Source organism: Oncorhynchus mykiss, chromosome 12 (genome assembly GCF_013265735.2).
Source record: "Oncorhynchus mykiss isolate Arlee chromosome 12, USDA_OmykA_1.1, whole genome shotgun sequence".
In the NCBI taxonomy this organism is placed as follows: Eukaryota; Metazoa; Chordata; class Actinopteri; order Salmoniformes; family Salmonidae; genus Oncorhynchus; species Oncorhynchus mykiss.
In genome coordinates this window covers 76,461,213-76,485,440 of record NC_048576.1, presented here as the reverse complement: position 1 = coordinate 76,485,440, position 24,228 = coordinate 76,461,213, and the positions used below count along the sequence as shown (strand labels likewise).

The 24,228-nt window shown below is 41.0% G+C and overlaps 4 protein-coding genes across 6 annotated transcripts in view; 1 reads left to right on the top strand and 3 right to left on the bottom strand.

The window, feature by feature from the left end:
* Positions 1 to 78: 78 nt before the first annotated feature.
* Positions 79 to 6,506, bottom strand: LOC110538318 (WW domain-binding protein 11). 2 transcript variants are annotated; one of them, XM_021625056.2, is made up of 12 exons: positions 6,261 to 6,506; positions 4,046 to 4,132; positions 3,844 to 3,875; positions 3,657 to 3,750; positions 3,333 to 3,529; positions 3,078 to 3,211; positions 2,817 to 2,968; positions 2,480 to 2,707; positions 2,202 to 2,324; positions 1,709 to 1,993; positions 1,387 to 1,572; positions 79 to 1,119 (listed from the first exon to the last, which is right to left on the bottom strand). In XM_021625056.2, the coding sequence occupies exons 2-12, from the start codon at positions 4,107 to 4,109 to the stop codon at positions 470 to 472; spliced, it is 2,145 nt and encodes a 714-aa protein (XP_021480731.2). In that variant the 5' UTR covers positions 4,110 to 4,132; positions 6,261 to 6,506; the 3' UTR covers positions 79 to 469. The 2 variants fall into 2 exon arrangements, with proteins under 2 accessions (XP_021480731.2, XP_021480730.2); XM_021625055.2 differs by having other exon boundaries at positions 6,276 to 6,505.
* The window catches only part of LOC110538323 (retinal cone rhodopsin-sensitive cGMP 3',5'-cyclic phosphodiesterase subunit gamma), a 50,384-nt gene continuing 32,657 nt past the window's right edge, over positions 6,502 to 24,228 (top strand). Inside the window, exon 1 of the mRNA XM_036938508.1 lies at positions 6,502 to 6,668. The gene's annotated coding sequence lies outside the window, so the exon portion shown is untranslated. The remainder of the gene's footprint in view (positions 6,669 to 24,228) is intronic.
* On the bottom strand, positions 9,002 to 10,629 carry LOC118937824 (osteocalcin-like). The gene is made up of 5 exons (XM_036939526.1): positions 10,597 to 10,629; positions 10,420 to 10,498; positions 10,140 to 10,187; positions 9,871 to 9,964; positions 9,002 to 9,146 (listed from the first exon to the last, which is right to left on the bottom strand). The coding sequence occupies exons 1-5, from the start codon at positions 10,627 to 10,629 to the stop codon at positions 9,044 to 9,046; spliced, it is 357 nt and encodes a 118-aa protein (XP_036795421.1). The 3' UTR covers positions 9,002 to 9,043.
* LOC100136171 (matrix Gla protein) lies at positions 15,115 to 20,699 on the bottom strand. Of its 2 annotated transcripts, none has more exons than XM_036936678.1 (5): positions 20,574 to 20,699; positions 17,976 to 18,070; positions 17,843 to 17,872; positions 17,503 to 17,605; positions 15,115 to 15,657 (listed from the first exon to the last, which is right to left on the bottom strand). In XM_036936678.1, exons 2-5 carry the CDS (start codon positions 18,034 to 18,036, stop codon positions 15,507 to 15,509), a joined length of 345 nt encoding a protein of 114 aa, XP_036792573.1. In that variant the 5' UTR covers positions 18,037 to 18,070; positions 20,574 to 20,699; the 3' UTR covers positions 15,115 to 15,506.

The following is a 24,228-nucleotide window of genomic DNA, read 5'->3' as shown; positions in this document are numbered from 1 at the left end:
ATCATGGTGGTTTATTAATTTCTAGTCTGACTTATGAAAAGATACTTAAAAAAAAAAGATTGGACTGAAAATAGTTAATTGAGTTTAAGTATTTATTTAGTTGCAGGTCTAACCATTTCAGACAAGCATATGCACACTAATTTGGATTTTCCTACAAACACCCCCTTTCTTTCTTTGAAATCCATCACGTTTCTCAGTTCAACAATAAAATAAACATTTGACAGTCATAAAAAAACACTAGCTTTTTCACAAAGATTGAGCCAAATTATCATAGCCATGTACAGTAAGTTGGTAGGGAGGAGATTCTAGTCTCATTGTGAAAAACAAAGCCTTTCTGCTTCATTTAGAGGAACCAATGTGTTTCTGAACAGCATCTGCTTGATGGTATCACTAACACTTTCTTCATGGCCCCTACTGTTCATTCTTTCTCAACACACCCACCCTTTTCACCCCGCAGCCCTTGTCAATCTCAGAGGAGTCCTTCCATCTCCCTCATGAAGGCCTCATACATCTGGTCTTTGGTCTTCATGTTGGGCTGAGAGACTGGGCCCATCTGAGTAGGGTTGGCCGACCCCATGGGGGCAGCCATCGACTGCTGCTTCTGGCCTCCCACCCTTTCATCTCTTCTTCCTCTCTTTTCCATAGGCCCTCCTCCGCTCCCGGCCCCTTTATCTCTGCGCACCCTCAGCGCCGTGGGCACGAAGCGGGTGACCTCTGTCTTGGGGTTGATGATCTGGGGTTTGGCTGAGATGGTGGCTCCGCCACTCCCCTGGCCTGTTGCCAGATTGCTGCCTCCGGCTGAGATAGAGGTGATGTTGGCCCGCTTCTCGATGGTTGGTGCATGGTGGTGGCTGGTGGGGTTTGCGCCCGACGGCAGGGCACTTGTCCCCGGGGGAGGGGGCATCTGCATCCCTGGGCGCATGGACATAGGCATTGAGGGAGGGGGCAGCATGGAGGCATTGGGGTTGCTCTGGGAGCCATCCGGGTTGGAGCCGGGTTTCTGGCGGTGGACGATGCTGGGGGGAGCACTGAGGACGTTGGAGTTAAGCGGCGGGGGGAAAAGAGAAAGGGGAGGGGCGAGTTGGCGTGGGGGGCCAGATCGTGGTGGAGGGGGGATGCCTACAGAAAGGGAGAAGAGAGGAGATTAGAGTGGGGGGAAATCCTGCTTTATTCCCATGCTTTGCTGCCCAAAAAACATTTTACATTCATTTTAGCTTGAGGTATGTGCCATGTTGACATATATTTTTATTACTGTTAACTTTGGGTACTACTGCATAACTGTAGTTATGTTTAAAAAATGTATGTTTTGACAATATTCCGTGTTTAAGGAGAAGGGATAAAGTCGCGAAATTCCAATAAAAGGCACAAAAATACATCCACACATACCTGGGGGAGCTGGGGGAGGCAGTCTGGGTGGGGGTCCCCGGGGTGGAGGACCAGGAGGGAGACCTGGAGGGGGGCCTGGGGGAGGGCCAGGGGGACGACCTGGAGGGGGGCCTGGGGGCAGTAGCCGGGGCATCGGTCCCCTTGGACCACCTAGCATACCAGGCGGCCTCAAAAACGGGGGAGCACCTTAGGATGACAAACAAGACATATCATATGACATATCACATCATAGTGCTTTGTTTTAGTAATTTGATAGTAATGAAGCAACGTCATACAAGATGACACTGTACTCCAATCATTACTACACATAAAACCAACTAACCTGGAGGAGGGCCGGGAGGCAGGCCAGAGGGCGGACCAGGAGGCCTCATTGGAGGAGCTGGGGGTGGTCCCAACGGTGGAGGCCCTGTTCCTGGTGGACCCTGCATGTGTAGAGGTGGTTGCTGTCCTCCCATTGGTCCAGAGGGTGGTGGCATGCGCTGATTGGGTATAAGATGAGATTGGTTGTCGCCTGGTGGTCCCCTATCCTCGATGTCGGAGTCGTCAGAGTCAGTATACTCCTCCTCAACTTCCTCTTCCTCCTCTTCGTCTTCAGGGATGGACTGCCCTGTAGACAAATAATAAAGGGGATGAGTGAAAAAGGGATGAAGGAAGAAATTATAACCTAGTTCCCATGGAGAAATCATCCTCCATTCAAACCTCTAAATTACATCATTCTCCAAAATAGTGTCAACAATCCAATCATTCATCTGCATCATCAAGTCCTGCTGAAGTGTGGTAGTGGTGTTGTGTGAAGACTGAAGGAGATACATTACCTGCCATCCTAAGCATCATAGCCTGCAGAGGAGTGATGGCCTTTTTCTTCTTCACAATCCTCTTCTTCTTGCTCTTCTCCCTGGGTGCTGAGAGGGGGATGTCTGCAAACCGCACACTGCGTCCTGCAAAACATATCACACAACCTTGTGTAAAACGCCATATCTGTGTTATCATTCTTTAAACTACAACACCAAGTAGTGCACAGACTTGAAGACCGAACCCAACACACTTGGGGTGATCAAGAAAGCACATATGCGGACAAGGCTCTGCCTCTCACCTGCATGTCTGTCCCCTCTGTCCTCCTCTCTGCCCTTCTCTCTATCGTCCTCCATCATCCTCTTGTCAACCTCGCCTCCGTCATCCCTCTCTCCTTCACTGTCCTCTTCAGAGTCGCTGTCGTCTTCCTCCCCATCGTCTCCATCGCTCTCGCTCCCACTGTCCCTCTCTCCTCCCATCAGCATAGTGTCCATGGCTTTCTCCATGTCAGAGGCCTGGTTGGACGGATCTGGTTGTAGGCAGAGAAAGGTGGATTTGGATGAGAAAGTAGAATGAAGCATATTTATTCCTCCCGATCCCATGTGCAAACAAGCAGTAGTGAGGTGTGTGTGCAGTACCTGCGTCTGCTGCGAACTGGGCCCTGCGTGAGGCGTACATTGCCAGGACCTGAGACGGTGGGGGGCCAGGTGGGGGACCCGGGGGTTTCCTACCAGGGGGTAACCGAGGGACGCCTGCCACCGCTGCAGACATGGAGGCACTGATCCCCTTACTGAGAGAGAAAGAGAGAGTGAGAGAGTGTTTACAGAGCAGCTGGTAGGGTTGTGGTATGGTCCATAGGAATGATACTGACAGCACTGTAAATTCAGGGGAGTGCCCACCTAAACGAGGAGCCCTTCTTCAGGATGGAGGGAGGCTGGGCCCCAGGCAGGGGGATGTCCTGGATCAGGATGCTGGAGGGGGCGTGGGGCATCTCTGGGAGTGGGATGCTATCCACCTCCACCAGTTCAGCATTCTAGTTGACAGAGCGAGGAAGAGAAAGTGTGAGTAGTGAACAGCAAAAATGATGACATGATCTCAGCACTGCTCGGTTTATCTGTGCAATTCATACATGTTCATCAGCATAGCATACACACCTTGACTGAGTCGAAGTAGAGTGACAGCTTGCCACGATTGCTCTCATAGTCCAGCTCCAGTTTGCGTAGCTCTTTGTAAGTGTCGGGGTTCTCTCTTTCGTACAAACGTACGATGCGCTCAAACGTCTCCCGTAGCTTCTTCCTCTTGTCCCTCAGCACCTTCTCATTCAGCAGTGGCTGCTGCACAGGGTTGAACTCTGGCACAGGAAAAAACAGATAGAGAATGGATGTGAACAGGAGAAAAGAAAATGATAAGCAAGATATTTTTGGAAGACAAATAACAAAACGCACAACCTTGTTTAAAACCTGTTTGCAATGGCTCACCCATTTCATCCAGCTTCTCCATGTCTTTGATGATCTGTCTGGGGTCCTTCATCTTCAGTACAGCTGTTCTCACCATCATCCTCTGCTTCTTGTTCTGTGGCGCAGCAAAGAAGAACACAGTGAGATTTATAGACAGACTACAAAGTCAACCTGTCATTGACATTCAACTTGTCAGCCAAGGTCTTACCTTCTTCAGCTCCCGTTTCCTGGCCTCCTTCCCTGAAGAGGAAAAGGCACCGCATTAAGTTTGATGTAGAACCTGTTACCTTACAGCTCTTCTACATTGATGCCTTTACTATTGTTCATAGAGCATGTGGTCATGCTCAAGGTGAGGTGAACGTATGATGTGAGCGGTCACATGACGACGGAAAGGGTATGACGTTACTTACTAGCCTGGTCGGTGGGGTTCATGAACTTCCCACTCTTGGTGGAGGAGGTCGAACGTCGCCCCATGGTGATGGTGCGTCTCCTTCACCCTGCCAGGGAAGATACAGTATCAACTTATTGCAATCTGGAGAAAATCTATAAGTTATACTTCTAAGATAGCTGCTGGGATGGTGTAAATAAATCTAGGCTGTATTACACACTGCAATGTATATTCCAACCATGAGCCCCAGCCTGCTCTGCTCTTGCTGAACAAAAACTTTTTTTGTGTGATTCCTAACCAATGGCTGCGCTGTGTAGACCTACAGTGGCAGTTCAGAGGGAGAGTTTTTGGGCTTCTTCCCCCCAAAAAATGCACTCTTGCGCATGAACAGTGTTTCCCAACCCTGGTCCTTGAGTACCTCCAATAGTACACATTTCTATTGTAACCCTGGACAAGCATACCCGATTCAACTTGTCAACTAATCATCAAGCCCTCAATGATGTGTGTTTGTCAAGGGCCACAACGAAACAATGTACTGTTGGGAGTATTAGAGGACCAGGGTTGGGAAACACTGCTATAGCCTATCTTCAGTTAAGTTTGAGAAGGAGAGCGCAAAGATGAAAAGGAAGGCTGGAGGTCAACTTTATAGCTTGCTACTACTATATGGGGTTCTTGCCCATGATGTAGGCCTATTTATCAGAGTTATTGACCTCACAATAAGCCAGATTCGAGTAACTTACATTGTGGTGCTGAAATGAAGCAATCAATCGGAAATGGACAGCTCATGGTGCTGAAAGCAGGCAAATTCAAATAGGCATAATTCATTTCAACAGTCTACTAACAAGAGGGCTTTGTGTTGGAGCCTATTAAAAAAAATAAGAGGTAGGCCCACCTGGTTGGCAGACTAACTTAGGCTATAGGCTGCTATGTCAATAGATTTGTTGGTTAATTCCACCATCCACTCTTTAAATAACAGCACTTCACTGACAAGGAGGCTAAGTTAAAACCAAGACTCAAATTGATGGGGTATGAGATGGTATGCCATAGGCCTGCTTTTTATTAAAGAAAATTGCAAAAAAGAAAAAACAGATCTGATTATATAAAGTGATCTATAACAGCGCTTTGGTCCGTGATGCTTTATGCTAGAAACAAGCTGTAAAATATCCAGGAAAGACATGATTCCGATGCATATGGGGATATCATTGTTTCTAGCATAAAGACAAAAAATGTCCTTTGCTTGGGAAGTAATCGTATTCTGTCACTACCAATTGATTAAGTTATTCACTTTCTATACAATATAAGTGTGTACAATGTATAATGTTTAAACCCAGACAGCTTTTGGGTAAACGCTTGTGACCTTCTCTCGTTGGGTTGAGCTACAGAAGAAGAGTAGCGAGCAGTTAAAGCTGCCATTTTTCTGCGTCGGTCTACTCTGCCTGGGGTGATAAATTAGGCCTAACTTTGGAAAGCACCATGCTCAGATTCCTAATGAGGTCTCAGATTTTATTATTTGCAAACAGGGGCAGTTTCATTGCAAACAATACATTTATTTGGCATTGGATTAATATGATGAGATGAACAAACAGGCATATGTTCATTCTTTTTGGAAAATGGTACGGTATTAAACAAATATTCATATTTAAGGCTCTGGTCTGTCCAATAAGTGAGGGTAAACGGTAGACATGTTCTCTGCTATCCACTTTGTTTTAATTATTATTTTAGGTATAGGGGAGGGTCACTCGTTTTTTGCGTTCAGGGAGGGTTTAGGTAAAATATATTTTGCTCTAGGGAGGACCATCCATTTTCATTTCAGAGAGGTCCTTTTTATAAATAACTTTCACTCTCTTGCTGCGATTAAACCAATAATCAATTGCCTTTTGACATTGTGCTGGGAAACATACTTGTACATACAAGTTCGTCTCCCAGCACAATGTCACAAAACAATTATCGTTTGAATAGCAGCTAGTCAGAAGTATACGTTAACTAGTCCAAACTAACAACTAACGTTAGGTAAATTAGCTAGCAAAGCTGTACCAGTTCTAATGTTAGCTAGCCATAGATAATGCAAATACTCGCCAATATTAATTTGCTGAAATGTTAAATAGTTAGCTAGCTAGCACATTTTGTAACCAACGGTAGCTATATCACCAAAGTCTGCAGGTTTCACATCAGCATAACGTTAGCTAGCTAAATTAGCCAGTCAACTAGCTCGATGAACAGGTAACGAAAAAGCTAACTTGAATTGACTCTACCTTTATCCACGTGAAAACTGTGGGCAGTGCGCCTTTCCCCTCTCTTACTTTCCAATCGGGTGAATTGTCAACTATAAATGCCGTTGCCTGTATCAAACTAATGTATGTGATACCCTTTTAGATCACCCTGACATAAACGCTTCTGGCTAATTGATGCCGTCCACCATGTTTTGATTGCCGCGAGCTAGGGCGGAAGTCTCGTGTGAGATAAACCGGAAACACCAAAAAAGAAGGTCAAACTAAATACGCTCAACCCCCCCAGTGGCTGACCTAGTAGACTGCAGTTTTGCACTCAAAGTCTTTGCTTCATGTCTGCAGTTTTGTGGTGAACCTGCTACCTTTGCTACTGCTACTGTTACGAATAGCCTACGCTTCAACCAAGTTCTCTTGCAGGTGAGTGAGTGCCTTTTGCATTTTATTATACATTATTTTGTGGGTAGAATGGCCAGGTTAAACTAATATTAAGGCAAGATGACCTTACATACAGTTGAAGTTGGACGTTTACATACACCTTAGTCAAATACATTTAAACTTAGTTTTTCACAATTCCTGACATTTAATCGTAGTAAAAATGCCCTGTTTTAGGTCAGTTAGGATCACCACTTTATTTTAAGAATGTGAAATGTCAGAATAATGGTAGAGAGAATGATTTATTTCAGCTTTTATTTCTTTAATCACATTCCCAGTGGGTCAGAAGTTTACATACGCTCAATTAGTATTTGGTAGCATTGCCTTTACATTGTTTAACTTGGGTCAAACGTTTTGGGTAGCCTTCCACAAGCTTCCCACAATAAGTTGGGTGAATTTTGGCCCATTCCTCCTGACAGAGCTGGTGTGACTGAGTCAGGTTTGTAGACCTCCTTGTTCACACACGCTTTTTCAGTTCTGCCCACACATTTTCTATACGATTGAGGTCAGGGCTTTGGGATGGCCACTCCAATACCTTGACTTTGTTGTCCTTAAGCCATTTTGCCACAACTTTGGAAGTATGCTTGGGGTCATTGTCCACTTGGAAGTCCTATTTGCGACCAAGCTTTAACTTCCTGACTGATGTCTTGTGATGTTGCTTCAATATATCCACATAATTTTCCTTCGTCATGATGCCATCTATTTTGTGAAGTGCACCAGTCCCTCCTGTAGCAAAGCACCCCCACAACATGATGCTGCCACCTCCGTGCTTAAGGGTTGAGATGGTGTTATTTGGCTTGCAAGCCTCCCCCTTTTTCCTCCAAACAAAACAATGGTCTTTATGGCCAAACAGTTTTATTTTAGTTTTATCAGACCTGAGGACATTTCTCCAAAAAGTATGATCTTTGTCCCCATGTGCAGTTGCAAACCGTAGTCTGGATTTTTTATGCCGGTTTTGGAGCAGTGGCTTCTACCTTGCTGAGGGACATTTCAGGCTATGTTGATATAGGACTTGTTTTACTGTGGATATAGATACTTTTGTAACTGTTTCCTCCAGCATCTTCACAAGGTCCTTTGCTGTTGTTCTGGGATTGATTTGCACTTTTCGCACCAAAGTACGTTCATCTCTAGGAAACAGAACGCGTCTCCTTCCTGAGCGGTATGACGGCTGCGTGGTCCCATGGTGTATATACTTGTGTACTATTGTTTGTACAGATGAACGTGGTACGTTCAGGAGTTTGGACATTTCTCCCAAGGCTTCTGGAGGTCTACCATTTGTTTTCTGAGGTCTTGGCTGATTTCTTTAGATTTTCCCATGATGTCAAGCAAAGAGGCACTGAGTTTGAAGGTAAGCATTGAAATACATCCACAGGTACACCTCCAATTGACTCCAATGATGTCAATTAGCCTATCAGAAGCTTCTAATGCCATGACATCATTTTCTGGAATTGTCCAAGCTGTTTAAAGGCACAGTCAACTTAGTGTATGTAAACTTCTGACCAACTGGAATTGTGATACAGTGAAATATAAGTGAAATAATCTGTCTGTAAACAATTGTTGGAAAAATGACTTGTGTCATGCACAAAGTAGATGTCCTAACCGACTTGCCAAAGCTATAAACTACAAGTTTTATTGACGCCAAACAAAGTGTTTGTAAACTTCCGACTTCAACTGTGAATGCGAACATTGGCAGTGATGACCAAGTTAAATGCCCCAGCATTGGGAACATTTATGCAATTGAACAGGTAGATAGATATGTTTGTTCATGCAATATAAAATGCAATGTAGTCTAAATGTTTTCAGCTGTCATAGATGTTTTATATTCATGAAGGTGCTGAAGATCTGTACATGCAACTTTGCTCTTTCAATATTTCAATAAACAAAGTCAGTAATGTCAAGCCAATGGAACTTTTTGCTCCACTATTGTTGCTCCACTATAGTTGTATCAAGGTCTTTACCAGCCTTTGATACCACAGAGGTCATTTCTTCAGGTCTCCATTAGTGTGTAACCTAATCTGTTTCTCATTTGTTCCCTTTAAGGAAATTACAGATCTCACACAATGTATCATGTTATAACATTGTTAAAATATTGTTATGTAATATGAAATAATTTTATGAAAGACACATTGTTTAGATATTTTTGTTGACCATGCTACACTACAGAATATTACCAAATAGTTATCTTGATAACTTCCCATTGTCCTCTTTCTCTCTTTCTCTCTCGCTCTCCCTCTAACACCGTATCAATTTATACTTCATTTGTTTAGATTTATTCAGATGTTTCACCCTCAGAACATTACACCTACTTCTCTCCAAAAAGCCTTGCAGAATGGAAGTTGGTTTGTGGAGTGGGTTGACATCTAGTATGGGATTGGTCCATATAATTCGGTGTAGGCAGCAATGATCCCAGCTGTGTCCATCAGGTTCTCACACCAGTAGTTAAGCTCACACACCTCCCTCAGACTGGGAATGAAGGGGTTGGGCAGTTTACATAAAATAAGAGGAAGAGGTGAAAGAAGAAAGGGGGGAAAAAAACAACATAGATGAAAATCTAGATATTATCCAGTGTGAAGAAATAGGCTTACCGTATATAATTAACATTTCACTCCATAACAACAGGAAATTCCCTGAATATTTGTGCACATTTCATCTTAAATGAATCTTAAATGAAGTGGAAATGATGCTTGTTCCCATACAAACATCGATTAACATCAAAACACATACACTGAGTGAACAAAACATTAAGAACACCTGCTCTTTCCATGATATAGACTGACCAGGTGAATCCAGGTGAGAGCTATGATCCCTTATTGATGTCACTTGTTAAAGCCACTTCAGTCAGTGTAGATGAAGAGGAGGATACAGGTTAAAGAGGGATTTGTAAGCCTTGAGACAATTGAGACATGGATTGTGTATGTGTGAAATTCAGAGACTGAATGGGCAAGACAAGGGATTTAAGTGCCTTTGAACAGGGTACGGTAGTAAGTGCCAGGCACACCGGTCTGTGTCAAGAACGGCAACACTGTTGGGTTTTTTACACTCAATAGTTTCCAGTGTTTATTAAGAATGGTCCACCACCCAAATTACATCCAGTCAACTTCACACAACTTATGACACCTTGTAGAAAAACAACCTTGTGTGCCAGGCTAACAGATGACAGACAGGGGACAACAGAACAGTACTGTACCTCTCCAGCTGAGTCAGGGACAAGTCTGCAAGGGCAGTGCCGACTCTCTTCTGTCGCACCAAAGTGGAGGCCAGGTCCTTCTTAACAAACACACCTGTAAGGTCATAGAACATATTCACTTTTTAAAACGAGAGAAATATAAACAAGTGTAATCCCACTGCACTTAGAATAACCATGTTCAGTGCATCTACGACTGGTCATCAACATTACAGTACACACAATCAGACCCCTGCCATTCTGGTACTAATTATCCTAGTGGTGTTTCTTACCCACTCTTTTCCCACTAGCAGGCTTTGAGGCAGTTGGGGTAGAGGAGTTTATGTAGACAGGAAACACTATTGTACATGATTAATCATCTCGATCTGAAAACACAACTACAACATTATAAATTGTTTACATGTTTTATTTATTCTTTAACATTTATATGAAGTTTAATTATTTATTTGATTATTTTCCTTATTCCATTTATGCTGAAATCCTAAAAAGAGTTCCACATTTTGCACAGGTGCAAAACCTTGACTAACGCTGTCGCTCTATCTCTGCGCTTACCTCCAATAGAGTGGCACACACATGCCAGAGCACAGAGGACACGGATGGCCAATCTTTCTCTTTGCTGTTGGTTCACGATCTGGACGATCAACAAGTATGAGATTTAGACTGTTCTGTCTTGCTTGTCTCTCTCACCAGTACATGAACACACACTCAGTTTATAGTTATGACCCTCACAATATCTTGAGTTGTGATTGGTTGAGGAATCATGTATCATACACCCACAAGCAACAGCAAATGTACACTGGCACCTTGAACAGACACACACACACACACACACACACATACACACACCCTGAATTCTCAAATAATTGTTGCATATATTCTAAACATTCGAAAAAACATTCTACATTTATGCTTCATCATATTTTTTGGTGAGGTCATGCTTTAAATGATTTTTTGATTTTTTTAAACCCCATGAAAAAATAGTGTGACACCTTTTATACTTAACTTAAGATATGTACATGTCTCTAATAATTCCCACACCTACAGTGGGGGCCGAAATGTACACCCTTGATGAAGATGAAATTAATAATTATTTTACTGAGTTAAATTGTATGCTCCAAAAATGTGGAAATTAAATAATTATTTTACTGAGTTAAATGGTATGCTCCAAAAATGTAGAAATTAAATAATTATATTACTGAGTTAAATTGTATGCTCCAAAAATGTGGAAATTAAATAATTATATTACTGAGTTAAATTGTATGCTCCAAAAATGTAGAAATTAAATAATTATATTACTGAGTTAAATTGTATGCTCCAAAAATTTTGAAATTGTATTATTTTATACTAATACACAGTGGTGGAAAACGTACCTAATCGTAATACTTGAGTACAAGTAGAGATATCTTAATAGAAAATGACTAAAGTAAAAGTGAAAGATATCCAGTAAAATACTACAAATACAAAAGTATTTGGTTTTAAATATACTTAAGTATCAAAAGTACATGTAATTGCTAAAAAATATACCTAAGTATCAAAAGTAAAGTATGAATAATTTCACATTCCTTATATTATGAAGCAAACCACACGGCACTATTTAGATTTGTTTTTTTTATGGATAGCTAGGGGCACACTCCAACACTCAGACATAATTTACAAACATAGCATGTGTGTTTAGTGAGTCTGCCAGATCAGATGCAGTAGGGATGACCAGGGTGGTTCTCCTGATAAGTGTGTGAATTGGACAATTTTCCTGTCCTGCTAAGCATTTGAAATGTAACAAGTACTTTAGGATGTCAGGGAAAATGTATGGAGTAAAAAGTACATTATTTTCCTTAGGAATGTAGTAAAAGTTGTCAAAAATGTAAATAGTAAAGTAAAGTACAGATACCCAAAACAACTACTTAAGTAGTACTTTAAAGTATTTTTACTTAAGTACTTTACACCACTACTAATACAATTCTTCAGAGAAAGAGATTTTGTTTAACAAGTAATACTTTTTTTCTCAAAAAGATAGGGGTCAAAACTATTGACATCCCTGTTTTCAGTACCTTTCAATACATCACCTTGCTAGGATAATGGCAATGAGGCATTTTTTAATGAGTTGGAAAAACATATTGGGAGGGATCTTAGACCATTCCTCCATACATAATCCTTCCAGATCCTTGATATCCTTCATCTGTGCTTATAGATTGCCAGCAGCATACCACCCTGCATACCACTGCTGGCTTGCTTCTGATGCTAAGCAGGGTTGGTCCTGGTCAGTTCCTGGATGAGAGACCAGATGCTGCTGGAAATGGTGTTGGAGGGCCAGTAGCAGGCAGTCTTTCCTCTTGTCTAAAAATAAAATATCCCAATGCCCCAGGGCACTGCCCTGTGTAGGGTGCCGTCTTTCGGATGGGACGTTAAACGGGTGTCCTGACTCTCTGAGGTCATTAAAGATCCCATGGCACTTATCGTAAGAGTAGGGGTGTTAACCTTGGTGTCCAGGCTAAATTCCCAATCTGGCCCTCAAACCATCACGGTCACCTAATAATCCACAGTTAACAATTGGCTCATTCATCCCCCTCCTCTCCCCTGTAACTATTCCCCAGGTTGTTGCTGCAAATGAGAACGTGTTCTCAGTCAACTTACCTGGTAAAATAATGGATAAAAAAATAAAGATTGCCCTCTTCTTTTCAAATTACAGGGTTTCTATGGATTTCAAGTCTTGAGAATGAGAGGACCATTCCAAAATGTTGATTTTGTAGCCAATTAACCATTTCTTTGTGGATGTTGATGTGTGCTTGGGGTTATTGTCTTGCTGGAAGATCCACTTGCTGCCAAGTTTCAACCTCCTGGCAGAGGCAACCAGTTTTTGGCTAAAACGTCTATGTACTGGGTAAAGTTCATGATGACGTTGACCTCAGCAAGGGCCCCAGGACCAGTGGAAGCAAAATAGCACCATAACATTCAAGATCCACCACCCTATTTTACAAAGAGCTCTATTTTCATGTCATCTGACCATAGCACTGACTCCAATACAAGTGCCAATGCTGTTTAGCAAACTCCAGGCGTTTACATTTGTAGGATGACATGAAAATAGAGAATGAAAATGTCCCTTTTTTTTTGTTGCATACAATATAGCTCAATATTTGAATTATTTATTTTATACAGTCATTTTTGCTCATCTTTATCAAGGGTGTCAATAATTTCGGACCCCACTGTATAAAGACAACACTCCTTTAAATGTGCAGTACCACCAGACAACCTCAAGAGGTCCGAGTTTTACAGCATGCCCACACGACATCATATTCAAACCACTAACTAACTACTGGTTGATAAAACCATATGATACTAATCGAACAAGAAGAGAAACCGACATCCGTCATTTTGTGACAGACTTTTGATCAGAGGTTTTGCTTTTTTTATAACAAACCACAGTGATTTCCTATATGAAGAAACTGAAAGCAATTTTTAGATTGATTGTTGATTGTACATTCATTCACCAGTAATACACATATTATGGTATATCCAGTGCCTGTATGGAGCATTGATAGGCATATAAAAACTAAAACACATAAATTGTTCAACTACTGAAGTAGAACAAAATTCTATTCTATTCAGCTCCATTCTATTCTGCTCAATTATTTTCTATTCTGCTTCATTCGATTCTATTCTGCTCCATTATATTCTATTCTGCTCCATTATATTCTATTACTTGTTGCCTTTTCCCCACTCATGTTCAACTTCTTAAGTAGCACTTTATTGCTTGACAGCATTGCAGAATGTAGAGACCTCACCCTTAAGGGGTGTGTAAAGACCTTATTGAAAGACCTCACCCTTATGGGAAATGTCCCTCTATATTTTGCTCTCTCAGTTTCTTTCCAAGTCGGACTTCTGGGCCTTGACAATGTGGGGTGTAATTTCAGCGTCTGGGTCAGTGCTGATGTCGTTCCTCCACGTAGAGACAAAGTTCAGAAATCTATCCTAGCAAAGCCTTCATTATGAACATTTTGGTTCTGCGGAATCACAAAAAAACATCAATGTGACTGCCCGTTCGTGGGCAGTGGTGGAAAAAGTACCCAATTGTCACACTTGAGTAAAAGTTTAGATACCTTAATAGAAAGTTACTCAAGTAAAAGTGAAAGTCACCCAGTAAAATAACCTCTTGAGTAAAAGTCTAAAAGTATCTGGTTTTAAATGTACTTAAGTATCAAAAGTCAATCGAATTGCTAAAATATACTTAAGTATCAAAAGTAAAATTATAAATAATTGTAAATTCCTTATAATAAGCAAAGCGGAAGGCACCATGTTCTTATTTTTTAAATGTACGGATAGTCAGGGGCACACTCCAAATCTCAGACATTATTTACAAAAGATGCATTTGTGTTTAGTGAGTCCGCCAGACCATAGGCAGTAGGGATGGCCATGTGTTCTCTTGATAAGTGCGTGAATTTCACGCATTGAAAATGTAGGGAGGACTTTGGGTTCTCAGGGAAAATGTATGGAGTAAAAATAACAATATTTTCTACAGGAATATAGTGAGGTAAAATTAAATAATATAAATAATATAAAATAATATAAATAGTAAAGTACAGATACCCCCAAAAAATGACTTAAGCAGTACTTGAAAATATTTTTACTTAATTACTTTTGTTGGAGGAAATTATAGTTGAAATGATTAATAATGTATACATTTAAATTATAACCATTTATTCTAATACTATTATGTTATGGTATGAAATGTATGGGTTCTTGGTTAAGCTGTTACTGAAAATGTAAGTAAAACGAATTAATTGTCTGTACCTTGCGGGAAGTTTAAGGGAGATGATATATCTTTTCTGACAGATAAGAATGGTCCTTGATATTCCATTAGTGGAGGAGAAGATATATTTTAGACAGATTGGAATGTTTGGTTTATGAGGGGAGTAGAAGACATCTACAGACCTGAAAACACTGCGCTAATTGTGTGGATCGGAGAGGGTGTGGGAAACTGATGATGTCATTTTATGTTGTCTCTTTAAAATGTAAGGTTCTTTGTATTTTGCTTCAGTACTCTCTTTTTCTGATTTGTTGCTACCACACTGGTCAAACTGGGACAGCTATTAGCGTTCACACATCTGCTCCCTATTCAAAATCATATTCAACTGAAATTTGGCAACACGTGGAACCAAATGAGGTGGAATTCTATAGCCCACAAGTAAGGTTACTAAGCCCCTCTGAGGAATATCGTGACACCATAGGATTTAGACAATGAATGTAAGAAACTCTTCAAAAACACTTTTTAATACATATAAATACATATGGGTTAGACAGAGACGGTTGTCTTAGTGTGAATGGAAAAAGGGAACAATGGAGGTGGGTGTGAAACTAATCTTCACAAACACAGATTTCTGAAAGCAGTTATTCTTTGAGGGTGTGGTGATTGTGAGTAGGCTATAAAGTTATACAATAAATGGAGCTTGAATTATATAAATGCGCAAGATTATTGGATCACTATATACGTAATTGATTTACTGATATGTTTTCATATATTTGTCACATCTCTGTTACTGTTACATCACCGAACCAATATCCTGTTACGTAATGTCAGAGTGTGTTGAATGAGCGTACAATAAATCAATAGCAGGAATAATTGCTATGATAAGATGGACAGGGACTCAGAATCCACGGGTCCCCGTTGTGCCTGGATTCCTGGCTCCAAAATATCTCTGATAGGCCAGCTGGTAACCATAGTGATGGGCAAAGAAGCGACAGGGAGAGTAGTCCTCACATGTCTCTGTGCGTCTCTCCGCTGGAGACTTCATTGTTCTGAAACACAGACACAAGTCAACTACAATCACAGTCAACCATTATGAAACACAGATAAACAAAGAACACAGAGGCCTACAGTGCCTTCAGAAAGTATTCATATTCCTTGACTTTTTACACATTTTGTTGTGTTACAGCCAGAATTCTAAATGGTTTAAATTGATATTTTTTCTAAAAACATGTTTTTAGAAATGTTAGCAAATGTATTGATATTTAAATACAAAAATAACCATTTACATAAGCATTCACACCCTTGAGCCAATATATGTTAGAATCAGCTTTGGCAGCGATTACAGCCGTGAGTCTTTCTGGGTAAGTCTCTAACATGCTGACCAGATCGGACTCGTCGTGCGCGAGCGTGCGCGAATTTGTCAGAGTAGAGGACCTTGTGCAGTTCAGGTAAAATAACAACTCAATGTTTATATCCCAGGACAAATTAGCTAGCAACAGCAAGCTAGCTAAATAGTACAAATTAGCTAGCAAGTGCAAGCTAACTAGCTAAATTGCCATACATGTTTAATGCTTTTCGACCTGTCCCCAAATTAATGTAATTGTTTCAGAGTTTGTTTTGATATTTTAACCTGCGTGTCGTGATCGCGTTTGGTGTAGGGGGACAAAATAAATGTATTCACAATAGCGCACGATGGCGCACACGCACAGCCTGTTTGAGTTCCGTGTAAGAGCTTTGCACACCTGGATTGTACAATATTTGCCCATTATTCTTTTCAAAATTCTTCAAGCTCTGTCAAAAGAGTTATTGATCATTGCTAGACAACCATTTTCAAGTCTGGCCATAGATTTTCCAGCAGATTTAAGACAAAACTGTAACTTCGGTCACTCAGGAACATTCACGGTCTTCTTGGTAAGCAACTCCCGTGTAGATTTGGCCTTGTGTTTTAGGTTGTTGTCCTGCTGAAAGGTGAATTAATCTCTCAGTGTCTGGTGGAAAGCAGACTGAACCAGGTTTTCCTCTAGGATTTTTTTTCCTGTACTTAGCTCCATTCCGTAAATGTTTTATCCTGAAAAACTCCCCAGTCCTTAATGATTACATGCATACCCATAACATGATGCAGCCACCACTATACTTGAAAATACAGAGAGTGGTACTCAGTAATGTGTTGTATTGGATTTGCCCCCAAAATAACACTATGTATTCATGACAAACAGTTAATTGCTTTGTTTTGCAGTTTTACTTTAGTGCCTTGCAAACAGGATGCATGTTGTGGAATATTTGTGTTCTGTACAGACTTCCTTCTTTTCGCTTTGTCAATTAGGTTAGTATTGTGGAGTAACTACAATGTTGTTGATCCATCCTCAGTTACTCCTATCACAGCCATTAAACCCTGTAACTGTTTTAAAGTTAATATTGGCCTAATGGTGAAATCCTTGAGCGGTTTCCTTCCAATCCGGCAACTGAGTTAGGAAGGACGCCTGTATCTTTTGTGGTGACTGGGTGTATTGATACACCATCCAAAGTGTAATTAATAACCACCATGCTCAAAGGGATATTGAATGTGTGATTTAAAAAAAACAAAAAAAACTACCAATAGGTGCCCTTCTTTGTGAGGCATTGGAAAACCTCCCTGATCTTTGTGGTTTAATCTGTCCTTGAAATTCATTGCTCGACTGAGGGACCTTACAGATAATTGTATGTGTGAGGTGAGGAGATGAGGTAGTCATTCAAAAATCATGTTAAAACCTATTATCGTACACAGAGTGAGTGCATGAAACTTATTATGTGGCTTTTCTTAGCACATTTTTTACTTACTTATTTAGGCTTAACATAACAAGGGGTTGAATAGTTATTGATTCAGCTTTGACATTATGGGGTATTGTGTGTGGTACCTCCTGTAAGTGCTGCCTCTTGATGGAGTGTTGTAGGCACTTCCCCTCTGTGGACTCTGTGGGTTGATGAATGAGTTTGCTCGGTATGGACTGACAAACACATCTGGAATGTAATGGAATTAAATTAAACCATTTTATTAGAAGAAATTACCCCCATCTCAACAGGGGCGGGCATACAGATTTCAGTGGCAAAATCATATTGAATTCACTGAATGGCCTAGTTGGTCTGGAATTCTAAATCAGATGAAATAATATTAATAAATGTACAAATACAGTGTTTTTATAATACATCAAATGTGTGGGAATGTTTTACTGCCATAAGAATCTGAAGGTCGATCACCTTCAAAGGATTCTGTGCTTTCTTGAGAATCTGTGGAAAAGAAGGGGAAAGTTATCCGTGACTTATCACTGTAGATCACCAGGTTTACTAAAAAGATTCTGAATTGACGTAGCGTTGACTTGTAGAAATGTACCGTAGCAGACGCAGAGAGAGATGGTGACAGACAGGGCCACACACTGGAGGAGAGTCCTCATCCTCACTCTGGCGGTCTGTCGGTCTCTTGGTCTGCTGGAGAGAAGACATGTTAAAATGTGTCATAATACCACCACCACGAGAGAAAGAAGGCATGGAGGGAGCGCATGACGTTACTGTACGTTAGGGACTGTGACAGCTGTAAAACAAGTGAACTGATGGTAAAGAGTCTACATGGGTCTGCAGCCATAAATCCATTGACTACACACTATTTCTCAATGTCAACAAAAATAATAATATCTAGGCCTATACATTTATGTATTTCCAGAGTAGAGGGCAAACAAACAAATTCCCAAAACCAATGTTATTTTTGTATGACTGGATTTTAGGGTCCCTTGTGATGTACAGACAGGAAAGTACAGAGTTTCTATGGGCATACAGTGCTGTGAAAAAGTATTTACCCCCTTTCTCATTTTCTCTAATATTTCTGATACTGAATGTTATCAGGTCTTCAACCAAAACCTAATATTAGATAAAGGCAACCTGAGTGAACAAATAACAAAACAGTTACATACTTATTAATTTATTTCATAAATAAAGTTATGCAACACCCAATGCCCCTGTGTAAAAAAGTAATTGCCCCCATACACTGAACAACTGGTTGTGCCACTTTGAGCTGCAATGACTCCCACCGAACGCTTCCTGTAGTTGTTGATCAGTCTCTCACATCGCAGTGGATGAATTTTGGCCCACTCTTCCATGCAGAACTGCTTTAACTCAGCAACATTAATGGGTTTTCAAGCATAAACTGCCTGTTTTAAGTCCTGCCACAACATCTCAATTGGAATTAGGTCTGGACTTTGACTTGGCCATTCCAAAACTTCAAATTTGTTGCTTTTTAGCCATTTTCATGTAGACTTGATTGTGTGTTTTGGATCAGTGTCTTGCTGCATGACCCAGCTGTGCTTCAGCTTCAGCTCACAGACGGGTGGCCTGACATTCTCCTGTAGAATTCTCTGATACAGAGCAGAATTTATAGTTCCTTCTATTAAGGCAAGTCGTCCAGGTCCTGAGGCAGCAAAGCATCCCTGAACCAGCACACTACCACCACCATGCTTGACCGTTGGTATGAGGTTCTTACTGTGGAATGCAGTGTTTGGTTTTCGCCAGGCAAAATGGCACCCATGTCGTCCAAAATGTTATACATTTGACTCATCTGTCCATAGAACATTCTTCCAAGATTCTTGATGATCATCCAGGTGCTTCCAGGTGTTTGAGTCAACGTTTTGGATGGGTCCCATCTGTTGAAGATCTGAAACGAGGACTTGAAACGAGCAGTTCATGCTTGAAAACCATTTTATTAGAATTGAAGCCCTGTTTAAGCCGGGGGGTTCTAAGCTAATTTATGAATTGTTTTAAGATGACCATACCAAGGATGAGAAAAACAGTCATAGTGCTGGCAGCAATGGAGCAGTGACACACACACACACCTAATCTTAACCAAAAAACCTAACCTTAACCCTAAACCTAATCCTAGCTCCTAACCCTAAAACTAACCCTAGCTCCTAACCCTAACCCTAAACCTAATTCTAAACCTATCACTAATTTTAACCTTAACCCTAAACCCCCTAGAAATAGCATTTGACCGTGTGGGGACCAACAAAATGTCTCCAGTTGGTCAAATGTTCGTTAATTTACTATTCTTCTGGGGACTTCTGGTCCCCACAAGTATAGTTAAACACGTCCACACACACACACACACACACACACACACACACACACACACACACACACACACACACACACACACACACACACACACACACACACACACAGTGACCTTGCCACGTTTTTGACACCTGTACAAATAGTCAACAAGACCCCAACCTTGCGAACAAAAACCCCCACATTCACCCACATCCATGTGCCCCATGGCAGACCCTCTCTGTCGCCTCCTGTGTTTACAGGGTAGGATGACAACCTGGTACAACGCCCCTCCTTTACATACCCAATGGCACATGTCACCCCCCAGGCATGGGGCACAGCTGGCCCACAGGGAGGGAGCTCACAGACCTTACAGGCAAAAGGGTTACGAGGATATCAATGAGTGTGTGTGTGTGTGTGTTAGTGAGGTGCTGACAGCATCGTCTGCAGCCTTTTATGCGCGTATGAAGCCTGACGAACACACAGCAGGCCCTGAGACCCCCCCCCCCCCCCCCCCCCCCCCAGGCCAGAATGTGCTCACCTCACTGGGAAAAAAACTTTACCATGCAGGATGCTACTAACCCACAGAACTGCACCACCAGGCTAACCACCATCATTCAGCACTCAGTAGCACATCAAATAAACTGAAGGCTGTACCCATGCATCTCACTGTATCACTATTTTTAATGGATCAAAGTCTGTATGTTTTGTTATTTACAGTTCATTTTAGGCTGCAAAAAGTGACAGCCAGTATTTACACCTAAACATGAACCTCCTTTATCGGATTTGATTTCTGTTGGAGTTAAATCAAAGTTACCAATATCAAATGTAGATCTTGTTTTTAATATATTGTGGATAGTATATTGTTATGTAGCTATGAGATAGTTGTACTTACCCTAAGAAGATAGTTATGGTGTCAACTCTCTGGTAAAGTCTCTTTCAGAATCCCTCTCTCTCTCTCTGGGGATATTTCTTTATTCTGTTTAGCAAGGCTTTTATACTTTTATACCTCTTCTCCCCCCACCCGTCTGTTTCCCCCTACTCCCTCTTTCTCAGCCTTCCCTCTCTCTTTCTCCTCCCTTCTTCTTTCTATCAGCCCATTCCACCTCCTCAATCAGACCACACTTAACTCTCTCTCTCCCTCTCTCTTCTATAAACATACTCACACGTTCTCTGAAAAACATATTATGGAAAGGTGGAGTGGAATGAAGCAAAACAGACAGGGTGTAAACAGAGAACGAGAGAGGGATGGAGGAGAGGAATAGAGAGGAAGTCCAGTAGCGGAGTTACCTGCTCTATCACAGCTACCTGACAATATTTACTGCTGTTTACCAACATGACAGCATGGTATGAAAAGAGCAAGTAGCATACAAACTCCACACGGACTGACTCCACTATTTATCATCAACACTTCACAAGAATGTCATGTAGAACTTTCACTGTAGTGCCAGTCCTTGTCCTTTCATGTTTTTGACTGCCAAAACAGTGTTCTTAACTGCATAGTGGGGTGATGCATTTACTATACTAATCATATATCTAGGGCTATTTGAGTATAGTTCTACAGTTGTATGTAATGACCTCTTTAGATTTCGGCTCAGATGAGAATACAAATCCCTTATGCAATCTCACTTAAGGTTCCCTTATGCAATCTCACTTAAGGTTTCCTTATGTAACCTCACTTAAGGTTTCCTTATGTAACCTCACTTAAGTTGGAATGTTCTAGGAATAACTCAGTGAAACCAGACCTGCCCAAAGGGAAACAAACAGAAGGTGAAGAGCCAGGCGGATACAGTGCCTTCAGAAAGTATTCACACCCCTTGACTTTTCCCACATTTGATTGTGTTACAGCCTGAATTTTAAAATGTATCAAATGTAGATTTTTTATGTCAGTGGCCTACACACCATACGCATGATGTCAAAGTGGAATTATGTTTTTCGAAAAAGTTTACAAATCAATTAAAAAAACTAGCTGAAATGTCTTGAGTCAATAACTACACCTAAATAGGTTCAGGAATAAAAATGTGCTTAACAAGTCATGTAATAAGTTGTATGGACTCACTCTGTGTGCAATAATAGTGTTTAACATGGTTTTTGAATGACTACCTCATCTCTTCATCTCACACATACAATTATCTGTAAAGGTCCCTCAGTCGAGCAGGGAGTTTCAAACACCGGTTCAACCACAAAGACCAGGGATGTTTTTTCCAATGCCTCACAAAGAGGGGCACATATTTGTGAATATCCCTTTGAGCATGGTGAAGTTATTAATTACACATTGGATGGTGTATCCATACACCCAGTCACTACAAAGATACGGCCATCCTTCCTAACTCAGGTGCCGGAGGGGAAGGAAACCGTCCAGGGATTTCACCATGAGGCCAATGGTAACTTTAAAACAGTTACAGAGTGGTAGTGATAGGAGAAAACTGAGGATGGATCAACAACATTGTAGTTACTCCACAATACTAACCTAATTGACAAAGTGAAAAGAAGGAAGCTTGTACAGGACACAAATATTCCAAAACATGCATCCTGTTTGCAAGACAATGTGGCACATTACTGAGTACCACTCTCCATATTTTCAAGCATAGTGATGGCTGCATCATGTTATGGTTATGCTTCTAATTGTTCAGAACTGGGGAGTTTTTCAGGATAAAAAATAAACAGAACGGAGTTAAGCACATGCAAAATCCAAGAAGAAAACCTGGTTCAGTCTGCTTTCCAACAATTCACCTTTCAGAAAGACAATAACCTAAAACAAGCCAAATCTACACTGGAGTTGCTTACCAAGAAGATAGTGAATGTTCCGGATTTGACTTAATTCTACTTGAATATCTATGGCAAGACCTGGAAATGGTTGTCTAGCAATGATGAACAACCAATTTGACAGAGCTTGAAACAGTTTGAAAATAAATTTGGGCAAACGTTGCACAATCCAGGCATGGAAATCTCTTATTAGGGTTTTCACATATAGTCCCCTTTAAAATAACCTATCTCAGTCCTCTTTAAAGTGAACTCTGGGGTAAAAAAAGAGCTAGATCTCAGTTCTCGTTGTATTCACACTGCCCTTGCCTTTGAATGAGGACTCAGCTGCCTGTTCACTGCCTGTTCACCCCGCTACCATCCAGAAGGCGAGGTCAATACAGGTGCATCAAAGCTGGGACTGAGAGACTGGGACCGAGAGACTGAAAAACAGCTTCTATCTCAAGGCCATCAGACTGCTAAACAGCCACCACTAACTCAGAGAGGCTGCTGCATACATACAGACTCATATCACTGGTCACTTTAATAAATGGATCACTAGTCACTTTAAACGATGCCACTTCAATAATGTTTACATATATTACATTACTCATCTAATATGTATATACTGTATCTTGTACCATCTATTTAATCTTGCCTATGCCGCTCGGCCATCGCTCATCCATATATTTATATGTACATAGTCTTATTTCATCCCTTTAGATTTGTGTGTATTAGGTAGTTGTTGGAGAATTGTTAGATTACTTGTTAGATATTACTGCACTGTTGGAACTAGAAGCACAAACATTTCGCTACACTTGCATTAACATCTGCTAACCATGTGTATGTGACCAATAACATTAGATTTGAACTATTTTGCCTGTTCACGTCACCTATTTTGTGATCCAAATCCTCTTTGCATTCTCATTGCTATGTTTAGAAAGGAACCAAGATCTTTTTCCAACATTCCCTCAATGCACTGTGCAGGATAAGCCATTCCATCAGAATGTGTTATCGGACAGCTAGATATACTCTACCATATACCTACTTTCATTTTGGAAGCTAATAGATTGCATATAATTAAAAGGTGAGACATAATAAGTGTAATCAGAAGATACTATTAATATGCAAAAATTATTGGTAACAGAATAAATAGCAGAATAATACATGCAGATTAAATAAGGCTATAATTAAAAATGTACACGCAATGTAGGCTACTGTCCCTTTAAGAGCTAGAATAGATTTTATACCCTATGTTTTTGTCTTCTCACACAATTCAAACCCCACAATCGAACAAACAGTTTATGAAGCTCTCTTAACCTACAGATCACATAGTCAAAACAAATAATCTGAACTAAAAACTCATATTTTGGAAACACACATATTTTGGAATGTCTGTGTATCCTTGACAATCGCTAAGCAATATCCAAAAAGAGAATACGTTTTTTCCGCGCATCATTATTTATTTTTTTTGTCGCACCAATGTGAGTGTCTATGGCATGGTAGGTTAGTGTGTGGTGCGGGAATAATTACAAGCGAACCTGTGGAGTTTTGTGTTCACATTTCCCTAAAAAAAGGAACCGGACCACGGAATTCAAGCGAACCAAACTCAGACCAACACTCGAGGTGGTCTCAGTTCGGTTCTCTTCAGGGGATCATTTGAGTGGTCTGAGTTCCTTTGGAGTGTTTGCACTGCACACAAAGTTAAGCAAACTGCACTAAGTTCACAAAAATGGCTGAAAGGGACCAAGTGTGAAACACCCTTAATAGAGACTTACCCAGAAAGACTCACAGCTGTAATCACTGCC

Bases quoted from the DNA above. Each gene is read 5' to 3' on its own strand.
- LOC110538318 (XM_021625056.2), bottom strand. From the start codon at position 4,109: ATGGGGCGACGTTCGACCTCCTCCACCAAGAGTGGGAAGTTCATGAAC. The intron at 3,876-4,045 runs GTAAGTAACGTC...TTTCCTCTTCAG, and splicing joins GAACCCCACCGACCAGGCTA to GGAAGGAGGCCAGGAAACGG. The intron at 3,212-3,332 runs GTGTGTATGCTA...TCTGTCAACTAG, and splicing joins TCTACTTCGACTCAGTCAAG to AATGCTGAACTGGTGGAGGT.
- LOC118937824 (XM_036939526.1), bottom strand. From the start codon at position 10,629: ATGATTCCTCAACCAATCACAACTCAAGATATT. The intron at 10,188-10,419 runs GTAAGCGCAGAG...CTGTCTACATAA, and splicing joins TGTGTGCCACTCTATTGGAG to ACTCCTCTACCCCAACTGCC. The intron at 9,965-10,139 runs GTAAGAAACACC...ATGACCTTACAG, and splicing joins TGCTAGTGGGAAAAGAGTGG to GTGTGTTTGTTAAGAAGGAC.
- LOC100136171 (XM_036936678.1), bottom strand. From the start codon at position 18,036: ATGAGGACTCTCCTCCAGTGTGTGGCCCTGTCTGTCACCATCTCTCTC. The intron at 17,606-17,842 runs GTGATCGACCTT...ATTACATTCCAG, and splicing joins AAGCACAGAATCCTTTGAAG to ATGTGTTTGTCAGTCCATAC. The intron at 15,658-17,502 runs GTACCACACACA...TCTGTGTTTCAG, and splicing joins AGAGGCAGCACTTACAGGAG to AACAATGAAGTCTCCAGCGG.